We start from the raw sequence: 18,694 nt of genomic DNA, 5'->3' as shown, positions 1-18,694 counted from the left end.
TTTTTTTTTTTTGATGGGTGGTCCTGTAAGTTGTTGGTATTAGTAATTAAAAGAGAATGGTGTCTAGCTTTGAGTTGGTTTGTTTTTTCAAAATATTTGCTCATTCCAATCTATTAAAGGAAGACACAGCTACAGAGCGTGTAGACAATCAAGATAATTATACTAAGATAATCATATTCATTGGCATAATCATAGCATCCAATCTGTTCCATCACCAATATTACAACTTAAAAAACATTCAAAACATTGGTTCATCGACTCCATTTGTTCCATCACAAATATGACAACTTCAAAAGTTCCCAAACATAGTAACAACTTCTCAAATTTTCCTAAAACACTCCTAACAGAAAACAAACCACTCACTAGAACTATTGACCACTACCCTCTGTGGCTAAACTACTAGCAACTTTTGAATTCCTTCTAGCTCTATAGGCCGCCATCTTTGATCTCACTCTCTCTTGTACAGACCCACTTGGAGACCCAGTAGATGCAGTGTTTGATCTTGTTTGCCTCTGAGAGTTACTTGTATCACCCTGACTGTTGGTTCCACTTTCCATTCTCTACACCAGAAAAAAAAACCTGAATATGAATATAAATATATAAATTTATCTAATGAAATAAAACTAGTTAGATTTATAATAAAAAAACCTTACCTCACTACCCACCCTTTTCCTTTTCCCTTTCCCTTTCACTACACCCCCTTTGCAGGTTCTCTTGTTGTGATCTACTGTATTGCACTTGCTACATCTTACTGATGACGATATTTTTCTGAAAACTGGAGGGGCTCCTTCATCAATAGCTCTTCTTCTATTTTTGTTGGGTTTGCCAGGTCTCCTTCTCATAAGGGGGGGTTGCACGACACCATACAAACTAGTCTCAGATAATCCAACTGTACCTGGCTGTGCATGGATCATCTCTCCATATGCTAGTTGATATCTTTGCACAGTATAGTATGGATCACAATAGTCATCAATGCTCTGGCTCTTCACAGCAATAGCATGGGCTGCATGCTTACAAGGCAGCCCAGTTGCTTCCCATACTTTATATGTACAAGTTCTCTCATCCAACTTAACCACAACAACTTTATTTCCATCATTAACCTCAAACTCATACAATCCTGCTGCATGTGCAGTGCATCCCCTTGCTGCCCTTTCAATAGAATCCAATTTCTTCTTAATAGCTGGTGTAATTGTACCCATTAAACTGCATGCAGTAGCATACTTCTGCTAAAACCTTGTCGTCAACTGCACCCTAAGTTGGTCAATCAGTGCCACTATTGGCTTGTCTCTATAAGCTACGATCCATTGGCTGAATGACTCGGTCATGTTGTTAGTCACATGGTCACTCTTGGCACCATGATCAAAGGCATGTCTTGCCCAGCTTGTAGGTGGGTTTCTCATCAACCAGTCATGAGCTTCTACATTTATATCTTTCAGCTCCCCCATAGCTTTCTGGAAATCAGCAACAGTGGATGCTTTGACATCAGTCCAAAAGCCAGTCCTCAACATTGCTCCAGGATAAACACCCCTAAAGTTGGCATATAAATGCCTACAACAATGTCTCTGATTACATCGAGGGAATTGTTGTTGAATTGAATCAATTAGACCCTATAAATGATTGATAATATATATATATATATATATATATATATATATATATATATATTAATTTAAGCATATAAATGTAAGAAAATAACTAACAACTATTAAATTCACCACATTTACTAACCTTTTGTTTGTCAAACATAAAGGTCAAGTGGGGTATGAAGTCTGTCTCTGATTGTAGAGCAATGTGTAAGCACTCAAGGAATCACATCCAACTGTCTTTCCTCTCAGTCTCATTATTTCCATCTAATGATATTGCTGCAAAAAAAAATGCCTCCATACTTTCCCTTTAAGTGGCAACCATCCAGTCCCAAAAATGGCCTGCAACCTTGTACAAAACCTTTTATACATGCTTTAAAACACACAAACACCCTCTGAAACACTGGATTTTGATTCATATCATGTCTATCCATCATTTGAATCTTGACTACTGCTCCTGGGTTATACTGATCAATCATATCAAGATACGCTGGCAACTGTGCAAATTGTTTAGTATGGTTGCCTTCAATCTCTTCTTTGGCAATCATTCTTGCCCTATACAGTTGTTGTTTGCTTGGTTGCAGTCCATACTGTACCTTCATCATTGCTTCCATGCTTTTAATAGTCATTGCAGGATCTGCCCTGATGTGGGGACCAAGTTTACCAGCTATTCATCTAGAGTTAGCTGCTGCCAATTTTGTCTTTCTTCCACTACAAGTATGTTTGTCTGCAAATGATTTCACAATGAAAGTCTTGCCATCAAGTGCAAGAGAAGCATGTATCCTCCAAGGGCAACCATCACTTGCACAAATCACAGTTACTCTAGTCTTCTCATTTTTTAGCCTATATAGTTCAAACCCCTCTTGAATTGCATAGTTCTTCAAGTGGGTTCTATATTCATCCACACAATTAAAAGCCATCCCTTCATCCAACTCCAATATTCCCCCACCACTGGATCCACTTTTTTTGGAAAATTGTGAATGGTATTCCTCAGAATCATAATCTGAAATACCATCCCTATCTGACTCATCTTCATCTTTATTTTCCTCTGGAACATAATCTGATTCATCATCCTCTTCCTGATCCCCTTTCTGACCAACAGTCTCTGTATTCTCATCACCATCATCTGAAGAATCTGAAATTCCATCACTTTCTTTATCCAAATCATCCTCACTAAGTTCTCATTTATCATCATTACCTGAATCATTCAATTCCACAGGTTCATTCTCGTTAGATCCTACAAGATTAGAAGGTATCCTACTTGATACACCATGGCCTATACCACCCCCTCTTTATACTGTCTTCTTTGGCGGTCTACTACTACTAGGAACAATAGCAGTTTGCTGTCTCATCCTTGTAGATTCACCAGCCACATATCTTTGCCTTCTTGTATTAGTGGTCCTACCAATCATCTCACGCTCAAACCCATTAATCTTATAAGATTTGGTTCCTTGCTGAGGCTCACTCTCTTGCACATTGGAGACATACAATCTGATTACCTTGTCAGCCTCAAAGATGTCAAACTGCTGCATCACAGATTGATCATCCCACACCTCTACATCCTCATTCCCACCAGGTAGTATAGTTTTGCATTTGAAAGTCACACCTCTACCATCTGGTATATGACCTAGGACTGTGCTGTAGATGTCATGTACCATATCAATATATCCATACCTATCTCTATCAACTATCTTATGCGACACATTCCCATCATAATAGTAATAAATTGTGAATAAATCCATCCTGCACTCATTACACAAATAAGAAGAATTCAGTATACCATGAGCAAGCCAAATCAAGCATGCAGAGTAAAGTGGATGTTGTTGTCAAACAAGTTTCACAATTGGATAACCAAAAACAAGCTTGGAATACTACATATTGGTGGCATTAAGTTTAGAATCCAATTGGAAGACTCTAAGATAGAATGAATTATCCATGAAGTGATTAACTTGAGACTTATTGAAAATAAAATGTACATTTATTAGTATTTGGAATCAAATTAATTGGATATATAGATAGGAAGTTATGGATCAAATAATAGCACTTGTCCATGTTGTTCAAAATCTTGCTTCCATATATAACCAACAACTTCATGAGCAATTGAGGACCTCTTTAATTCATATTTGGCCTGGCACAATCTCACTTCCTTCTCTTGTTAGAACCCGGAACAGCTTGTATCAAAAGTAATTCTAATATTTTTCATTGAGACATTCTCTCTTGCTTGAAGGGTAATAAAGCAAGTAAATTATAAGAGTTGATGTCTTTAGCACTACAAGTAATTACACTAACCACCGAATCCCAAGAAGGGTGAGAATAGTAGTTTTTTTTATTTTATTTGAGTTTGTAGTCCCAGTTTCATCAGTCTCAATGGAACGAACAGTTAGCTTATTGATGTGTTCATTTTGCATTTTCAGCTATTAAGATTATGAAATCTATACATGTGTCTTTGATGCATGACAGTCTACGTGAACACTTGGAACAATGGGGTTGGGATTTGTGTGCAGGGGTGTGTGCTAGGTGCAGCAAAGATTGAAGGGGGTGTGGGGTGAGTGTGCTATGTGCAGTAGGGGGTGTGTGCGTGTGTCTGCAAGTCTGGTCATGGTTATGACCGGCAATACATATGATGCCTTTAACGGATCCAACAAATGGAGGTTAGGGCAACAAAAATTGCATTTACAAATGCAGGTTAGGGCAAAAAAAATTCGATTTTGAGGGCTTTGGTTTTGTGAGAACTTACATTTGGAGTGAAGTCGTTCCTTCAGAGTTTCGTCACAGTTCTTTGATCACTGGAATGTGTGCCAAGACGAGGAGCAGAGTTGTAGAGGTGAACTGTAGGTTGGAGAGATGAGTTTGAGCCGATGCAAAGATTGGAGAGGTGATTTTGGGAAGTTGCAGTAAGTGATGCGAGCTGCAATTTTCTTCGTTCGACCGAGGAAGAAGAAGATGGGGTGGGGTGCAAGAGTTCAAAGACAGAGATGAGAGTAGCAGAGAGGAGACGCTAGACTATGGAAGACGAAAGATAGGTAAGGGTTTTTTACTTGAAATGGGAATGGCAAAATTGACATTAAAATTTTATTTACATGCTGACGTCATTACTTCACTGTTATCATGTGATGTCCGTTAGTTTTTGGGTGCAAACTCAAATATTGGGACTTAATGGGTTGGCATTAATTTTGTGGTCCAACATAGGGGGGGGGGGGGGCGTTGAAAATTTCCCTAAAAAAAAAGTATTGAATAAAAACAAGGGCAAAATTGTCTTTTTCTAAAAACTAACTTCTCACATTATTAATTCATCATTAAGGGTATTATAGGGATTTCACTGTGGTAAGGGTAATTTTGCCATTTAAAAAGAGTTAACAGAAACTTAACTATAGAGACTAACGGAGTGGACTAAATTGAAATAAATTCATAAAAATAGGGGGTATCTGTGACATTTTGACCAAATATGGTAAATTTCTGAGATATTAGATACTTTTAGGGGGTGTCCGGGAAATTTTCCCTAAAAAATATTATTGCATACTAGTTTAGCATCCGTGGCATCGGTGCCCCATTTTTTATTGTACCCGAAATAACTAACTGTAGGCACACGTCAGGGACAATTTGGATCCAGTCGAAGGCTAAAATGCTATGGTTATGCCATTTGGTCTCGCCAACTGATCGATCTCTGAGTTATCGTTCCCGACGGAAGCGAAGAGAGGGCTGATTTTGTAAGCAATTCCCTAACTTCCTCCACAGAAGTACAGAAGATACATATTCTTCAGCGAATTGACGGATGATTCAGAAGTCTAATTTCTCCACCGATCACTTCCCGTTTCAAGGATCCAGGCAGCTTTTATCTTTTAAGTTAGTAGCTCAGCAGCGATCGGAATCAAAAGGGACTAGGGTTGAAACATGCTTCGGTTGCGAGCCTATCGTCCTACGAACGATAAAATTGTGAAGATTCAGTTGCATCCGACGCATCCATGGCTCGTCACTGCAGACTCCTCAGACCATGTTTCCGTCTGGAACTGGGAACATCGCCAGGTTATGTTTCGCTAATTACGTCTCTCTATCTATTTGTTTTTGCTTGAATTCGTCCATCTGATATGATATTTTTCTTTCTTTGTTTCTCATTATCAGGTCATTTATGAACTTAAAGCTGGCGGTGTCGATGAGAGGCGTTTGGTTGGAGCGAAGTTGGAGAAGCTTGCTGAGGGAGAATCAGGTGAAGAAATTGCTTGGTTTGTTTTATTTTTATCTTATTTTAAAATTTTGATTCGGAAGTACATGGAAATGTCTTTTTGGTTATTGAACTTTCTTGCTCTCTCTCTCTCTCTCTCTCTCTCTCTCTAGTGATGTAATGTGTGAGTATGAGACGTGGTTAAAACGCAGTGGCCTGCAAAGAAAAAGCTTGCTATAATGGCAACCTCGATTTTCCTGGGCTATGCTTTGGTGATAAAATGCTTTTGGGGGATTTGATTGTGAAATGGACATCAAAAAGTTCACAGTAAGTGACGAGTGGGGTGGGGGATCAGTCGGGCATGATAAAATAACCACCTTGAAGTATCCTTAATCGTGAGGTTGATAGTTGGGCTCTCTCTATATTGGTTACCTCTTGTAGGCAATTGTGTTCTGCTGAGTTTTGTGACTTTGTAGTAGATAATTTCTTAAAGAAGTTGGCCCTGTAGAAATGGACTACATTTCTCTATGACGTTTTAGATAGTCCAAAAAAATCACAACTCTCTAAATTCCTGGTTTATTGCATTTCAATCATTAAGGCTCCAAATGGATTCACCAATATTTTGGAGAGTATCAAGGAAACTTACATTGGGAGACTGGGGATACTAAGAAAGACCATTTCATCGGGTACCATTTCTTTGCGTGAGACAAAAGGACTTGGACCAAATGCGGAGTGAGAAAAACTTTTCTTTGTCAATAGGTCTAGGGCAGATGTTTTCATTAGATTGATTGGGAGGCCCAACTGTTAAATTTCTTATCTTCGGTCTTTGGAAGAGTACTGTTATTGTGTTGATATACATTGTTATAGTCCTTAACTTACAGCTCGAGCTTTTTTGGATAAGCGGTTTGTAACATGGTATCAGGTCCAAGAGGTCGGGTGTTTGATCTCTGGTAAGTGTGAGGGGTTTGTGTTATGTTTTGTTGTGGCCCCTTGGTGTCACGTGCAAAACTGTGTGCGTGTGTTGGGGGCATGGAACTAAATCTCGGTTTGTCAAGAAATCGAGACAAGATGATCATCGACTTTAAAAAGTACCATGCTTCGACTTGTTTTGACCAAATTTCAACCATATTTCGCTAGTTTTGACCTGAACACCTATATAAGCATCACTTATCCCCATCGAAACTTGAGCAAGGTTCCAAAACTCGGGTTTTGACCAGCCAGGAACTGAGATATGGTTTAACCTGGTTAAAACCTATGATTTTTACCCAGCCAACTCGAATTGGTCGTTTCGAGGCCCAGAAATGCTTTTTTTGATCTGATTTTTTGTATCCAAACTATTTTTGACATTCTAAACACGATGCATGAACTATTTTAACAAAAAAAAAAAAAAAAAAAAAAAATGGTACTTGTGGCTTTTGACTCAAGTTTGATAGTGTATATTGTTCTTGGACATTGGCTGAAAACCATAATGTCCAAGAACAATATACACTATCAAACTGAGGTCAAAATCCACATGTACCATTTTCAGTGTTTTTATTGTGAAAATAGTTCATGCATCGTGTTTAGAATGTAAAAAATAAGCTGCATACAAAAAATCAGATAAAAAAAAAGCATTTCTGGGCCTCGAAACTACCAACTTGAGTTGGCTGGGAAAAAATCACAGGTTTCGACCGGTTTCAATCATATCTCGGTTTCTGGCTGGTCGAAACCTGAGTTTTAGAACCTTGGTTGGGGGGGGGGGGGCTGTTGTGCTGAAATACATTGTTGTATCAGAGTCAAGAGGTCAGGTGTTCGATCCCTGGTAAGTGTGAGGGGTTTGTGTTATGTGTTGTTGTGCCCCTTTGATGCCACATGATGATGTCATGTGCAGAGCCACGTGTGTGTTTTTGAGATAAGCGGTTGTAAGTTGTAACAACTAACAAGTACTACCAATAGATTGTTAACTAAAATGGGATTTGGTCCATTATCTCATTTCCTGTTGCAAGTAAGTGGTCCCTGGGGTTTAACATCTAGCTATATCTGAGATGTCAGGTTATCAAAGGGAAGGACAAGCCTATCTGTAGTTGGTGATGTTTGTTTGCTTGAACTTAACGTAAAAAAGCCATGCTTGCACGGTTGCACCTATCTGTACTTTGTAGTTGTAATTAATTACATGTCCATCAGGATGCGGTTTCCCTTGCTGTAGATGAGAAGTGTCGAATATTAATATATTATATCTTGCCTAATTCTTTTTTTTTTCTTCCTTGTTTTTTTCTAATATATGATTGATAGAGTCTAAAGCAAAACCAACGGAGGCCATGCGTGGAGGGAGGTACAGATCTTCCTACTCATGTACAGTTTTTTCCAGTTTCTCGTGGTTTCTGCTGTATCCTAACTCACTGTGTTGGCTCATTGTGTTGTTAAAGTGTTAAGCAGGTTAACTTTTATGATGATGATGTGCGCTTTTGGCAACTTTGGCGTAACCGCTCTGCAGCTGCTGAGGCTCCATCATCAGTCAATCAGCACTCCTCAGCTTTTACCTCCCCTGCTCCATCCACGAGAGGAAGACATTTTCTTGTCATATGCTGTGAAAATAAAGCCATATTTTTGGACTTGGTGACGATGCGTGGGCGTGATGTGCCAAAGCAAGACCTTGACAACAAGTCGCTTCTCTGGTAAGTCCTAGTTTCTCTTGGTGTTTCTGTTGCGTGAGAGAGTTAATAAAATGTTCCACGATGTCTGTGTAATCTTTTGCTGGTAATGTGCAGAAAGTCTTAGTATGTATTTTAGGGTCAGCATATTTTATTGGTCTCTGCTGAATCATTTGCTGCTATAAAATAATTGGAGAGAATATTGTTCTTTTTCTTTTTTTGGGTGGGGACTGGTAGTTGTCACATGGGGTTGTTAACTTTGTCTTCTGTCATGACTGGCTGTGTGGCAAACATGGTGGGTCCAAGTGATAGAGTACTGCCATGCTTATTTCATTGGTCAAGTTAACTCAAAACAATTAAAAGAAGTGTCTTGAAAGTGAGTTCAAATAACATAAATTACCATAATGCCACTTGTTCTATTATGGTGCATTCATGAAATCGCATTTCTTGTAACTTTGTGAAACCTTAAACTCACTTTCTAACCACTTTCTTTGCCTGTTCCAAGCTGAATTTTTACCAGTGAAATGGGTAGCTGCACCCATCCTAGTTCACTGCATCACATAGCCAGGTAGCATGACCTTGTGACAAGACAGTTCAAATGCCTTGGATGTTTACTTTTTCCTTTTTTCTTTTCTTTTCTTGTTTTTCAGCATTTTGATTAGTACTGTTAACTATAATTAGGAGTAAGAATTACTAAGTTAAATTGGCTTATTAGTGATATACATGTGGGAAAAATGTCACAAGTGTCTCAAATCATTTAAACACAACTAAGCCTTATCCCAACTAAATGGCATTGGCTACATGGATTTTGTATTGGCATTCAACTTTATTCAAAGCTATACTTCTTGTTAACCCTAATTCATGAATGTATTTTCTCACCACTTCTCCTAAAGTCATTTTAGGCCTGGCCCTTGATCTTTTAGCTCCGCCAATCTGAATCATATCACTCCTCACCCCTTACTGGTGCATCCAAAGATCTCCTATGCACATGTCCATGCCACCTCAAATGATGTTCTCTCAACTTATCATGAATTAGAGACACTCCTGAATTAACTCTGATGTGTTTATTCGTTATTTTATTTTTTCTAGTTTTAACACTCTTCCATTTCAACATCGTCAAGCTACACTAATTTCATTTATATCTTGTTTCTTCATTAATCAACATTTTGGTCAATATGTCAAAGCTGTTATTATATCTGTCCTATAGATTTTTCTTTCGAGCTTTAGTGGAATGCATCAAGCACACAAATCTCTAGAGACAGCTCTCCACTTCATCCATCCTGCTCTAATTCTGTGTGTAACATTTTTCTCTATTCCTCCTTTACTTATGATCAAACTTGCTAACAAAACAGAAAATTGGGAGAATGCTTGAATGATCAATGTGATCAAGCAAGCCATATATTAATAGCATTAAGAATTACACCCTAATGACCAAAACACCCCTAGCTTAGCCGACTTAGCTAAGGAATACATAAAACATATAATAAAACTCCCAAAAGACCAGAATACCCCCACGATATTCTGGTTTACATTATTTAACACTCCCCGTCAAGTTGGAGCAAAAATATCAAACATGCCCAACTTGACTAAGTTAGGATGAAATATCTTTCCCGGCAGTCCCTTGGTGAAATATCAGCAAGCTAATCAGTAGACTTCACAAAAGGAACACAAATCAGCCCTTCTTCTAATTTTTCCTTGATGAAATGCCTATCCACTTCAACATTCTTGGTACGATCATGCTGTACTGGATTATGTGCAATGCTAATTGCAGCCTTGTTGTCGCAGTACAACATCATAGGGAGACAAATAGGAACACCAAGATCTTGTAGCAAACTGTTGGCAGAACCGTGGGTTAGAAAGACAGAATTAGAGGATGGAATGGCTTATTCATTGATAGGTAAGTCCCTCTATTTATAATAGAGGGAAAGTTACAAAGGGACTGAAAAGACACAATTACCCCTAACTAGCTGACTCTATAAGAGCAGCAACTTAACCTAATGACATAAGAATTAAACTACCCCCAAAAGGACCAGAATACCCCCACAATATTCTGGATTACATATTCCAACACTCCCCCTCAAGCTGGATTATACATATAAGTAAAGAATACCATGTTGGCAGAACCGTGGGTTAGAAAGAGAGAATTAGAGAATGGAATGGCTTATTCATGATCGGTAAGCCCCTCTATTTATAATGGAGGGAAAAGTTATAAAGGGATTGAAATAGACACAATTACCCCCAACTAGTTGACTCTATAAGAGCAGCAACTTAACCTAATGACATAAGAACTAAACTACCCCCAAAAGGACCAGAATACCCCCACAGTATTCGGTATTCTGGATTACATATTCCAACACAAACCCTTCAACCAAAGTAACTCACAAATGCCTTGTGTCATAGCACGAAATTCTGCTTCGGCACTAGAACGAGCCACCACATTCTGCTTCTTGCTATGCCAAGTGACAAGATTGCCACCCTTTTTTTTTTTTACCCGAATATTACCTGGGACCCGGGCCGGCCCCTAGAGCTTTATTGATAAACAAATAAATAATGAAAGAATACAAGGGGGGGACATGCCGCCTTACCCCAACCCAAAGAGAAAACTCTACCACTCGATTCTCTCCAACCACTCCTCTATACAAGAGAAAAATCGGAACTAATGTCTTAGAATTGGCATACCAGACTTATCCTCTCTAAGCAGCACCTGAAGCTCCCCTGCCGGGAGGGTATTCCACTGGAAAGTGCTTGACCTCTTGGCTTCACAAGCTAGCTTGGCCAGCCAGTCTGCAGCTCTGTTGCTTTCCCTGTAAGCAAAGGATATTACCCCCCGGCTGGCAGACAACAAAGTCATAATGTCGTGGAACTAGTACCACCCCTTCTAAAGTTCACAACGACCCTTAGTTACCATTGAAATCATGGTAACTGAGTCCGAGTTGACCACAAAGTCACTGAATCCCAATTCACCACAGAGGGCCAGTCCATCCCTAAGGGCCCACAACTCCACAATAGTGTTTGTACACTCACCATAGAAGTTAGAGAAAGCTGCTAGCACCTCACCATTCCTGTCTCTTATTACTCCCCCACCTCCCCCCGTGCCCGGGTTTCCCCTACAGGCTCCATCAACATTCAACTTTACTGAATCTGGTGCAAGACACCAGGCTACCGGAATGGGCCTAGAGAGCTTTACCTTCGGAGTCTCTATGCCAAAGCATTGTAAAATCAGACCGCTCCTGGTAGACCCTAGCCGACCCATCTTGGCTGGCAAAGGGATATCATTCACCCAAGCTCTGATGCACTCAACCACTGTGGCTGTCGTGCGCTTCCTTTCACCATGTCTTCTATTATTTCTTTCTTTCCAAAGCTCCCAGACAATTAGAGACGGGACAACTCCTGCTAAGAAAGCACTGGCACTTTTAAAGCTAGCTGCCTCCTGCCAAAGCCGTATCCGACCACGAACCCCCTGAGATGGCACAAAAGCAATGTCGAAGAGCCTCGAGAAAAAAGTCCACACTCTGGCGGCCGTTCCTCTAGACACTAGGCAGTGGTTCGTGGTCTCCCTCCTGGGGTTTCTACAACAAGTACACTTAGAAGCAAGAGGGATATCAACTGACATAAGTGTGTCATCTGTAGGAATCTTCCCATTAAACAGCTGCCAGGAGAAGAAAGCAATCTTAGGAGGGACAGCTTGGTTCCATAACCATCGAGCATAACTAACCTCAGGGAACGTGCTTCTCACTTCTTCCCATGCTGACCTAGTGGTGAACAAGCCATTCGAAGTAGGGATCCAAACCAGAGCATCCTCCCTATCGGAGAGCACATAGATGCCTCGAGTGATGCACTCCCTGGCTGCAGACGAGTCAATCAACTCAAGAAGACCTTGTTTCCAAGCTCCATTCTCATCAAAAGCATCCTTGACCATCAAGCCCACATCGACCTGCAAGCCATTGTCCACATGATCAATAAGAGCACCAGCACCGGACCAATTGTCCAGCCAGAAGAAAACCTGTCCAGCCCCAATCAGCCATCTAGATCTTTCAAGCAGAAACCCCTTGAAGGCTAAAGTGCTCCTCCAAGACCTTGAACCAGCCCTTAGCTCACCAGCCAGCACCACATGGTTACTCCTAAAGAACTTTGCCCTAAAAAAATCACACCAGAGGGAATTCCCCGACAACACTCTCCAGAGCCCTTTAAGCCTGAGAGCAAGGCCCACATCCTCCAATAGCCTCACCCCCAGTCCTCCCTCCTTAAGAGGCCTGCAATCTTATGCCAGGAAACCCAGTGCCTCCGTTTCCCCCACTCTGAGTTTTCCCACAAAAAATCAGCAAAAATACCGTAAAGCTTGTGAAGAACAGCCTTAGGAGGATCCAGCGTAGCAAGAACATGGATCGGAATGGATGTGAGAACATGCTTTAAGAGGGTGAGCCAGCCCCATGCAGACAGAAGCCTTCCCTTCCAGCCCGCCACCCTGTTCCTGATCTTTCCAACCATCTCATCAAAGAAACTGATTTTCATCCTACCACAGTACAAAGGCGCACCCAGATAAGTGATATGCAGGGTCTTCCTGGTGAAGCCAGTCACAGTCCCTATCATGTGGGACCTTGCAGTCGTGGTCCTGTCACCCACCACAAAACAAATTTTTTGTCTATTAACAAGCTGCCCCGAGCACCCCTCATACCTGCTAATGAATCCCATTATCTGTTTGAGCGAGCCCTTAAGGCCCCTAGTGAACACAATGGTGTCATCTACAAAGAGGCTGTGTGAGATCCCTGGGCACCCTCTTGGAAGCCTGAAATAAGAGGTGTGGCCTAAAGCAAAAAGATTTTTAAGACCCCTGCTTAGTACCTCCTCAGCCAGAATGAACAGGGCTGGCGACAAAGGGTCCCCTTGCCTAACACCTTTGGTGGATTTAAAGAAACCTGACTGACCACCACCCAACACAATAGAGAACCAGTAATTCTCCACAGTCTTCTTAATCAGGCCAATCCACCCCTCACTGAAACCGAGCCTGGAGAGGACCTGCCAGAGGAAACTCCACTCGAGCTTGTCATATGCTTTGGCCATATCAAGCTTTAGTATTACATTGCCCCATTTTGCCCTGCGATTCAAGTCCCGGGTTACCTCTTGCACAATAGAAATGTTGTCATGTATGCACCTGCCTTGAACGAAAGCTCCCTACTCCTCCTCCACAACACCTGGAAGCAAGCCAACCAACCTTGAAACCAGGATCTTGGCAATAATCTTGTAAGAGAAGTTGCACAAGCTGATGGGGCGAAGATCAGCCATCACTTCAGGGTTGTCCTTCTTAGGGATTAGTACCAGATTTGCCGAGGTATAGCTTCGGGGAAGTACACCACCTCCAAAAAAATCCTTTACAGCTGCCCAAACATCCTGGCACACCACCTCCCAACAGGAAGTGAAAAAAATGCCCTGAGAAGCCAACCGGACCTGGCGCACTGTCACTGGGCAAGTCATGGACAGCCACCGTAACCTCCTCCAGAGTGAGAACTAAAAGAAGAGCAGCATTGTCACCATCAGACACAGAAGGCGGAAGAAGCGCGAGCAGCCCCTCATCCACCACGCACCCCTGGGAAGTAAACAACTCCGAAAAGTGTCGCACCACCTCCGCCCAAACCCCTTTAGAGTCTTCAATCCAGACACCATCAAGCCCCTTGATTCTGTCAACCCTGGCTTGCCTCCTTCTGACCTGCACCATGGCATGAAAAAACTTCGTGTTCTTGTCCCCCTCCCTGAGCCAAGTGACCCTGGATTTTTGCTTCCAAAAAATCTCCTCCCGCAGCAGCATCTCCTCGAGACCCCTTCTCGCCTCTGCTAGGGCGGCCCTGGATGCCTCACTGGGGCAACTATCATAATCCACCTCTGCTCTGAGAACCGAGTCCTCGGCATCCCTGACTTTCTGATGGATATTGCTAAAAACCTCCTTGTTCCACTTCCGAAGCGCTGCCCGAAGCCGCTTCAGCTTACAGTAAAGCACGTAAAGCCCTGAGCCAGCCATCGGTTAATCCCGGATACTTCTGACGAAATCAACAAAATCTGGATGCCTTAGCCACATTTGCTAAAACTTGAAGGAAGCCCAACTTCTCGGGCCATTGACTGAGAACGAAAGCGAAATGGGGGCATGGTCTGAGCACATTCTATTAAGATGCGCCACCTCGTACTTTGAAAAAGCCCCTGTCCAAGCCGTGTTCATGAAGAACCTGTCCAGCCTCGCCAAAACCCGGGCCGTACCCGCCCGATTATTGGTCCAGGTAAAGGCACTGCCCACGTAGCCCGCGTCCAGAAGCCCCGCACCACTCACAAAATCCCCAAACTCTGGCAACAACGAGTAGGCGGGGGTACCCCCAATTTTTTCGGATGGGGAGAGTATAGCATTGAAATCCCCTCCTACCGCCCAGGGGAAGGCATTCGAGCTTAAGAACCGTTCCAGCCTCTCCCACACATCCCTCCTCTCCACCACTGAACGGAGCTCATGAACAAAGGTTAACACCACCGTTCCCGCACAAGAGGTTTAGCCGGGAAAGCTTATAAACCTCGTCATGCTTAATCTCTTTAAGTTTGGAAAAGAGATTGGGGTCAAAAGAAACATCTTCACGAAGAAGATTATTAAGGGAAACCGAGTCAAGTTCAGAAGGGTGAATCGGTTGGATTTGGATGGGAGGGGTAGACGTAGGAAGGGGTTCCGTAGTCTCATTTTCCATGAAAAAGAAATCAGAATCGTCGTCAGATTGGGCATCGTCGGACTCAGAGATGAGTTCATAGAGAAGTTCAGTGGGGTCTGAAACTTCAGAGAAGAAAAGAACCTCGTAATTACATTCGTCAAGATAACGAATCATTTTGCGAGCATTCTTCGTTTTATTGGGACATTCATTGGCAAAATGGCCCTTTTCATTACACAGATAACAGGTACACTGAGATTTGTCCCGGTTGGGTGTGTAAGGGGTTTTCTTTCGCACAAAGCGTTTATTTGAAAACGACTTTTTGTTTTGCGAAGAAGAGGTTTTGGAAGGAAAGTCTTTGGAACGGAATTTTTTCCAACGAAACCGTTTGGGTTTGTTGTACTTAGACTTGACCTTTGGGGTATGAGCAGTTGGCTTGGTACCAAACTCAAATTCATTGTTGAGCAGATCTTTGCACAGACCGGGGGAGACCTTGTGCTTTAATTGTTTTGCTGCTCGTGCTTTGAGACAGTGATCCAGAATATGGCGAAACACGAAATTAATTCGGTTGCCAAGTGTATCAGCGCTTTTGGATTCGTTGATAAACTGGGGATATGTCGTATGGCATAATTCATCCCAAAGTGGGGGTAACTTTGGGAAAAATTGTTCTTTCCAATAGTCAGATTTGGAATTATCTAAGAGTTGGAAGAGAGACATGTATTTTTTAGAAAAAGCTTCAAATTCATTTAAGTTATTGAGCTTAATCTTAGTTAAATTAAAACTGACATCTTCTGCAAGCTTGTCAGGATGATGGAAACCACAAAATTCAGATTTTATGATTTTCGTAAATTCAACCAAAATTTTTTCAAAATTGGTCTGATAGGTAAGAAGCGTTGTCTTTGCCACTTTACCTTCTTCAGTTTGGTCGAACTTTTTAATGAATTGCAAGACATCACCTTGCAGGGAACCACTAAGGTATTCTAAGAATTTATTAGCTTCCTAAGTGGCTTTGTTGTTGGTAATCAGAAGGGCAAAGGTTTGTGCCCATTCCGTGATTGCCTTATCATAGTCTTTAATGGCTATGTTAGTGAGATCCAAATAGGTGCCGTTGGAGGCTAAACCATATTTGTGAAGGTCATCTTTGCGGGCATATAAGCCGTCTGCGGTTGTCGTAGCGAAAACAGTATCATGACCGAAAGAGGTGCGGGAACCAGTTTGGGGTTGGAAGTCCGTATCGGTTTCAAGGTGGTTGTTGTCGTCCATCTTACGCTTAGAAGATTCGCCGACAGTGGGGGTACTGTGGGGAATAGGGGTTTCTGTGTCAGGTTCTGTGTCTGACGCAGTTTCAGAAGAGGAGGAAGCAGAAGAAGTAGAGGATTCGTTTTGAATCTCTTCTTCGTCATCGGAAAAAAGCACAAAAGTATGTGCGACAAAACTCTGTTGGTTGTCAACATAGTATTGTTGCATCATGTGGAGAAGTCGGTCCTGATCTTTTGGATCAAAAGATGTTTTATACCGAGTTTTCCAATGGTCCATAATTTCTTTATGATATAGAAAATCGTCCGGAGGAGGATCTTCAGTCAATGTGCTAATCACAAGGAAGGTATCCCGGGGAGGGATAACAGGGGGTGTGTCCGGTTGATTGTCAACCAGATCGGACAGGAGAGTGAGAGTTGCATCCATTTTTTTGTTGATTTTTTCATTATGATCTAAGGTTAAATCTATTAAATAATTTATAGCGCCGCTAACACTGTTGCGATCAGTAAGGGCATGAGTACAATGATCATATGGGATTAGGTAATCAGCACAAAAACAAGGGGGAAGGGATGCCATAAGTAAAAAGTGCAATTAAAAAGATAATTCCTGGGGGCTAAACCCGTTCGCCGGTATCGGTAGGACAGTGGTCCAAAACACTTTTGGTTATTCCTCAACCGAGTGTTCCGCTGGACATCACTACCACAAGAGAATATATGGCCGTAGAATCACAAGATAAAAGCAAAGAAACAAAAAGCAAACCAACCTTTGTGTGTGTGAGAGCCGGAACTAGAGATCTCTGAAAAGATCCGTTGCAGTACTCAAAGGGGGTAACCCTTATCGATCTACCAGTTTGCAGGTAGTCTTCGGCGTGCAGGTCTTTGGTGAGACCAGAATTAACACGAAACAAAGAAAACTATAAGAAATCTGCTTTATATGTGCATAAAACTTACAATAAGTCGGAAGTAAGTCTTCCTCTTTCACTCTGCTGCAGATCGGAAGATAGAAAAGACGATCTTGGGTAGATCCTCGATGCTATCTAGCGGTCATAAGCAAATTCTATACCCTTGGGGTAGGGTGCAATTACAAAAGAAAAGAGCGTACTAAGGCTCTGATACCAATTTACAATCGATGCTCAAGGGAGAGGAGCTATTGAAATGGAGATAGAAGAAGAAGGAGAAGATTAGAGAGGGGATTGGGGAGCGGAGCCTGTTCTTCTTAGACGAGAAGAGCTTTCTTATATAGAGGGAGGTAGAGGTCGGATTCCAAATTTTGTTTTAAAATCCGAACAGTAACTGCTGACGTAGGTGTTGACGTAGGGCGGCTGCCACTGTTCAACACTGTACAAGGGTCCCATGTTGACGTACGTACACGTAGGGTGGCGGGTACTGTAGCTGACGTCATGGGTGATGTCAGTCGTCACTGAGGCTGATGTTGGAGCCATGACCGGCCATAGCTGGAGAAAGGTGTTCAGCGGCGGCTTGTTCGGCGGCTTCGTGAGCGTTCATTGTTTCGACCACTTCGGCAACATCGGCAAGGAGAGTGCCCGGAATGTCCAGCAGAGGAGAGAGTGTCTGTAGCTGTTCGACGAGCTGGAAAGTGTCTGCAGCAACTTCCATAGGGATTTCGTAATCCATTAGGAACTAGGTGACAAAGATTCGTCTGCCATCGGAGACAAGGTAACGGTAGCGAGAGTAGCCGTTGTCGAGGATCAGTCCCAGAGCTTCTTTGTGTAGAGCGATGAGAGATTATTTGTACAGATCTTCGGCATGGATATGACGATTGGAAATATCCAAAGCTTCGGCTTCGTCTATAACGAGAGAAGGTTCCTGTATTGTGTAATAGGCAGCAGGTTGAAGGTGCCAGATTTGATAGGGCTGGTAGAAGCTTTCGCGTTCGCGCCAGCCTAAGGTGCTGAAGATGGTGAATTCGAGTCCACCAGAGAATCTCCAATTAGCCACAGAGTGGACGACCATAGTTCTGATCATCATGGGTAATTGGTCGAGGACGGAGGTGCAGTCACTAGAAAAGACTAGTTGCCCAACGAGTCCCCATTCAACAGCAGCAATACTCCAGGGTTCGTGTCCGGGGTAAAAGATGAGTCTATACTGTTGATGGTTAGCAGTCCTCATAATATTTTTAGGGAATTCCAGCAAAAAGCTTTTGTAGCGCTGGTATTGTTCTTCCTCACAATGATGTTGTATCACCGGGAAAATTTCACGGGGAAGGATTTCTTTAGCTTTTAAATATAAATAGATTCTGTATATTTTATGAAAAAGAGCATCTTTTAAATGGTCTTTAATACAGTCTGCTACCTGAAGAAAGCTGTGTACTTTTTCAGGGGAAGTGACATCGTCCCAATCAATTTGTTTAATTGAGTCAAGCACAACAATT

General features: G+C 42.1%; 1 protein-coding gene across 1 annotated transcript in view; it reads left to right on the top strand.

Annotated features, from left to right (window-relative positions):
* The first annotated feature begins 5,390 nt into the window (after window positions 1-5,390).
* Window positions 5,391-18,694, top strand: part of LOC122659984 — a 192,985-nt gene continuing 179,681 nt past the window's right edge. Inside the window, exons 1-4 of the mRNA XM_043855148.1 lie at window positions 5,391-5,606; window positions 5,703-5,787; window positions 8,014-8,053; window positions 8,148-8,396. Of these exons, the coding sequence (XP_043711083.1) occupies window positions 5,475-5,606; window positions 5,703-5,787; window positions 8,014-8,053; window positions 8,148-8,396 (506 nt within the window). The 5' untranslated portion in view covers window positions 5,391-5,474. The remainder of the gene's footprint in view (window positions 5,607-5,702; window positions 5,788-8,013; window positions 8,054-8,147; window positions 8,397-18,694) is intronic.

Source organism: Telopea speciosissima, chromosome 4, assembly GCF_018873765.1.
Source record: "Telopea speciosissima isolate NSW1024214 ecotype Mountain lineage chromosome 4, Tspe_v1, whole genome shotgun sequence".
Lineage (NCBI taxonomy): Eukaryota > Viridiplantae > Streptophyta > Magnoliopsida > Proteales > Proteaceae > Telopea > Telopea speciosissima.
Note: the sequence above shows the minus strand (reverse complement) of the source record. Positions and strands in the feature narration are given on the sequence as shown.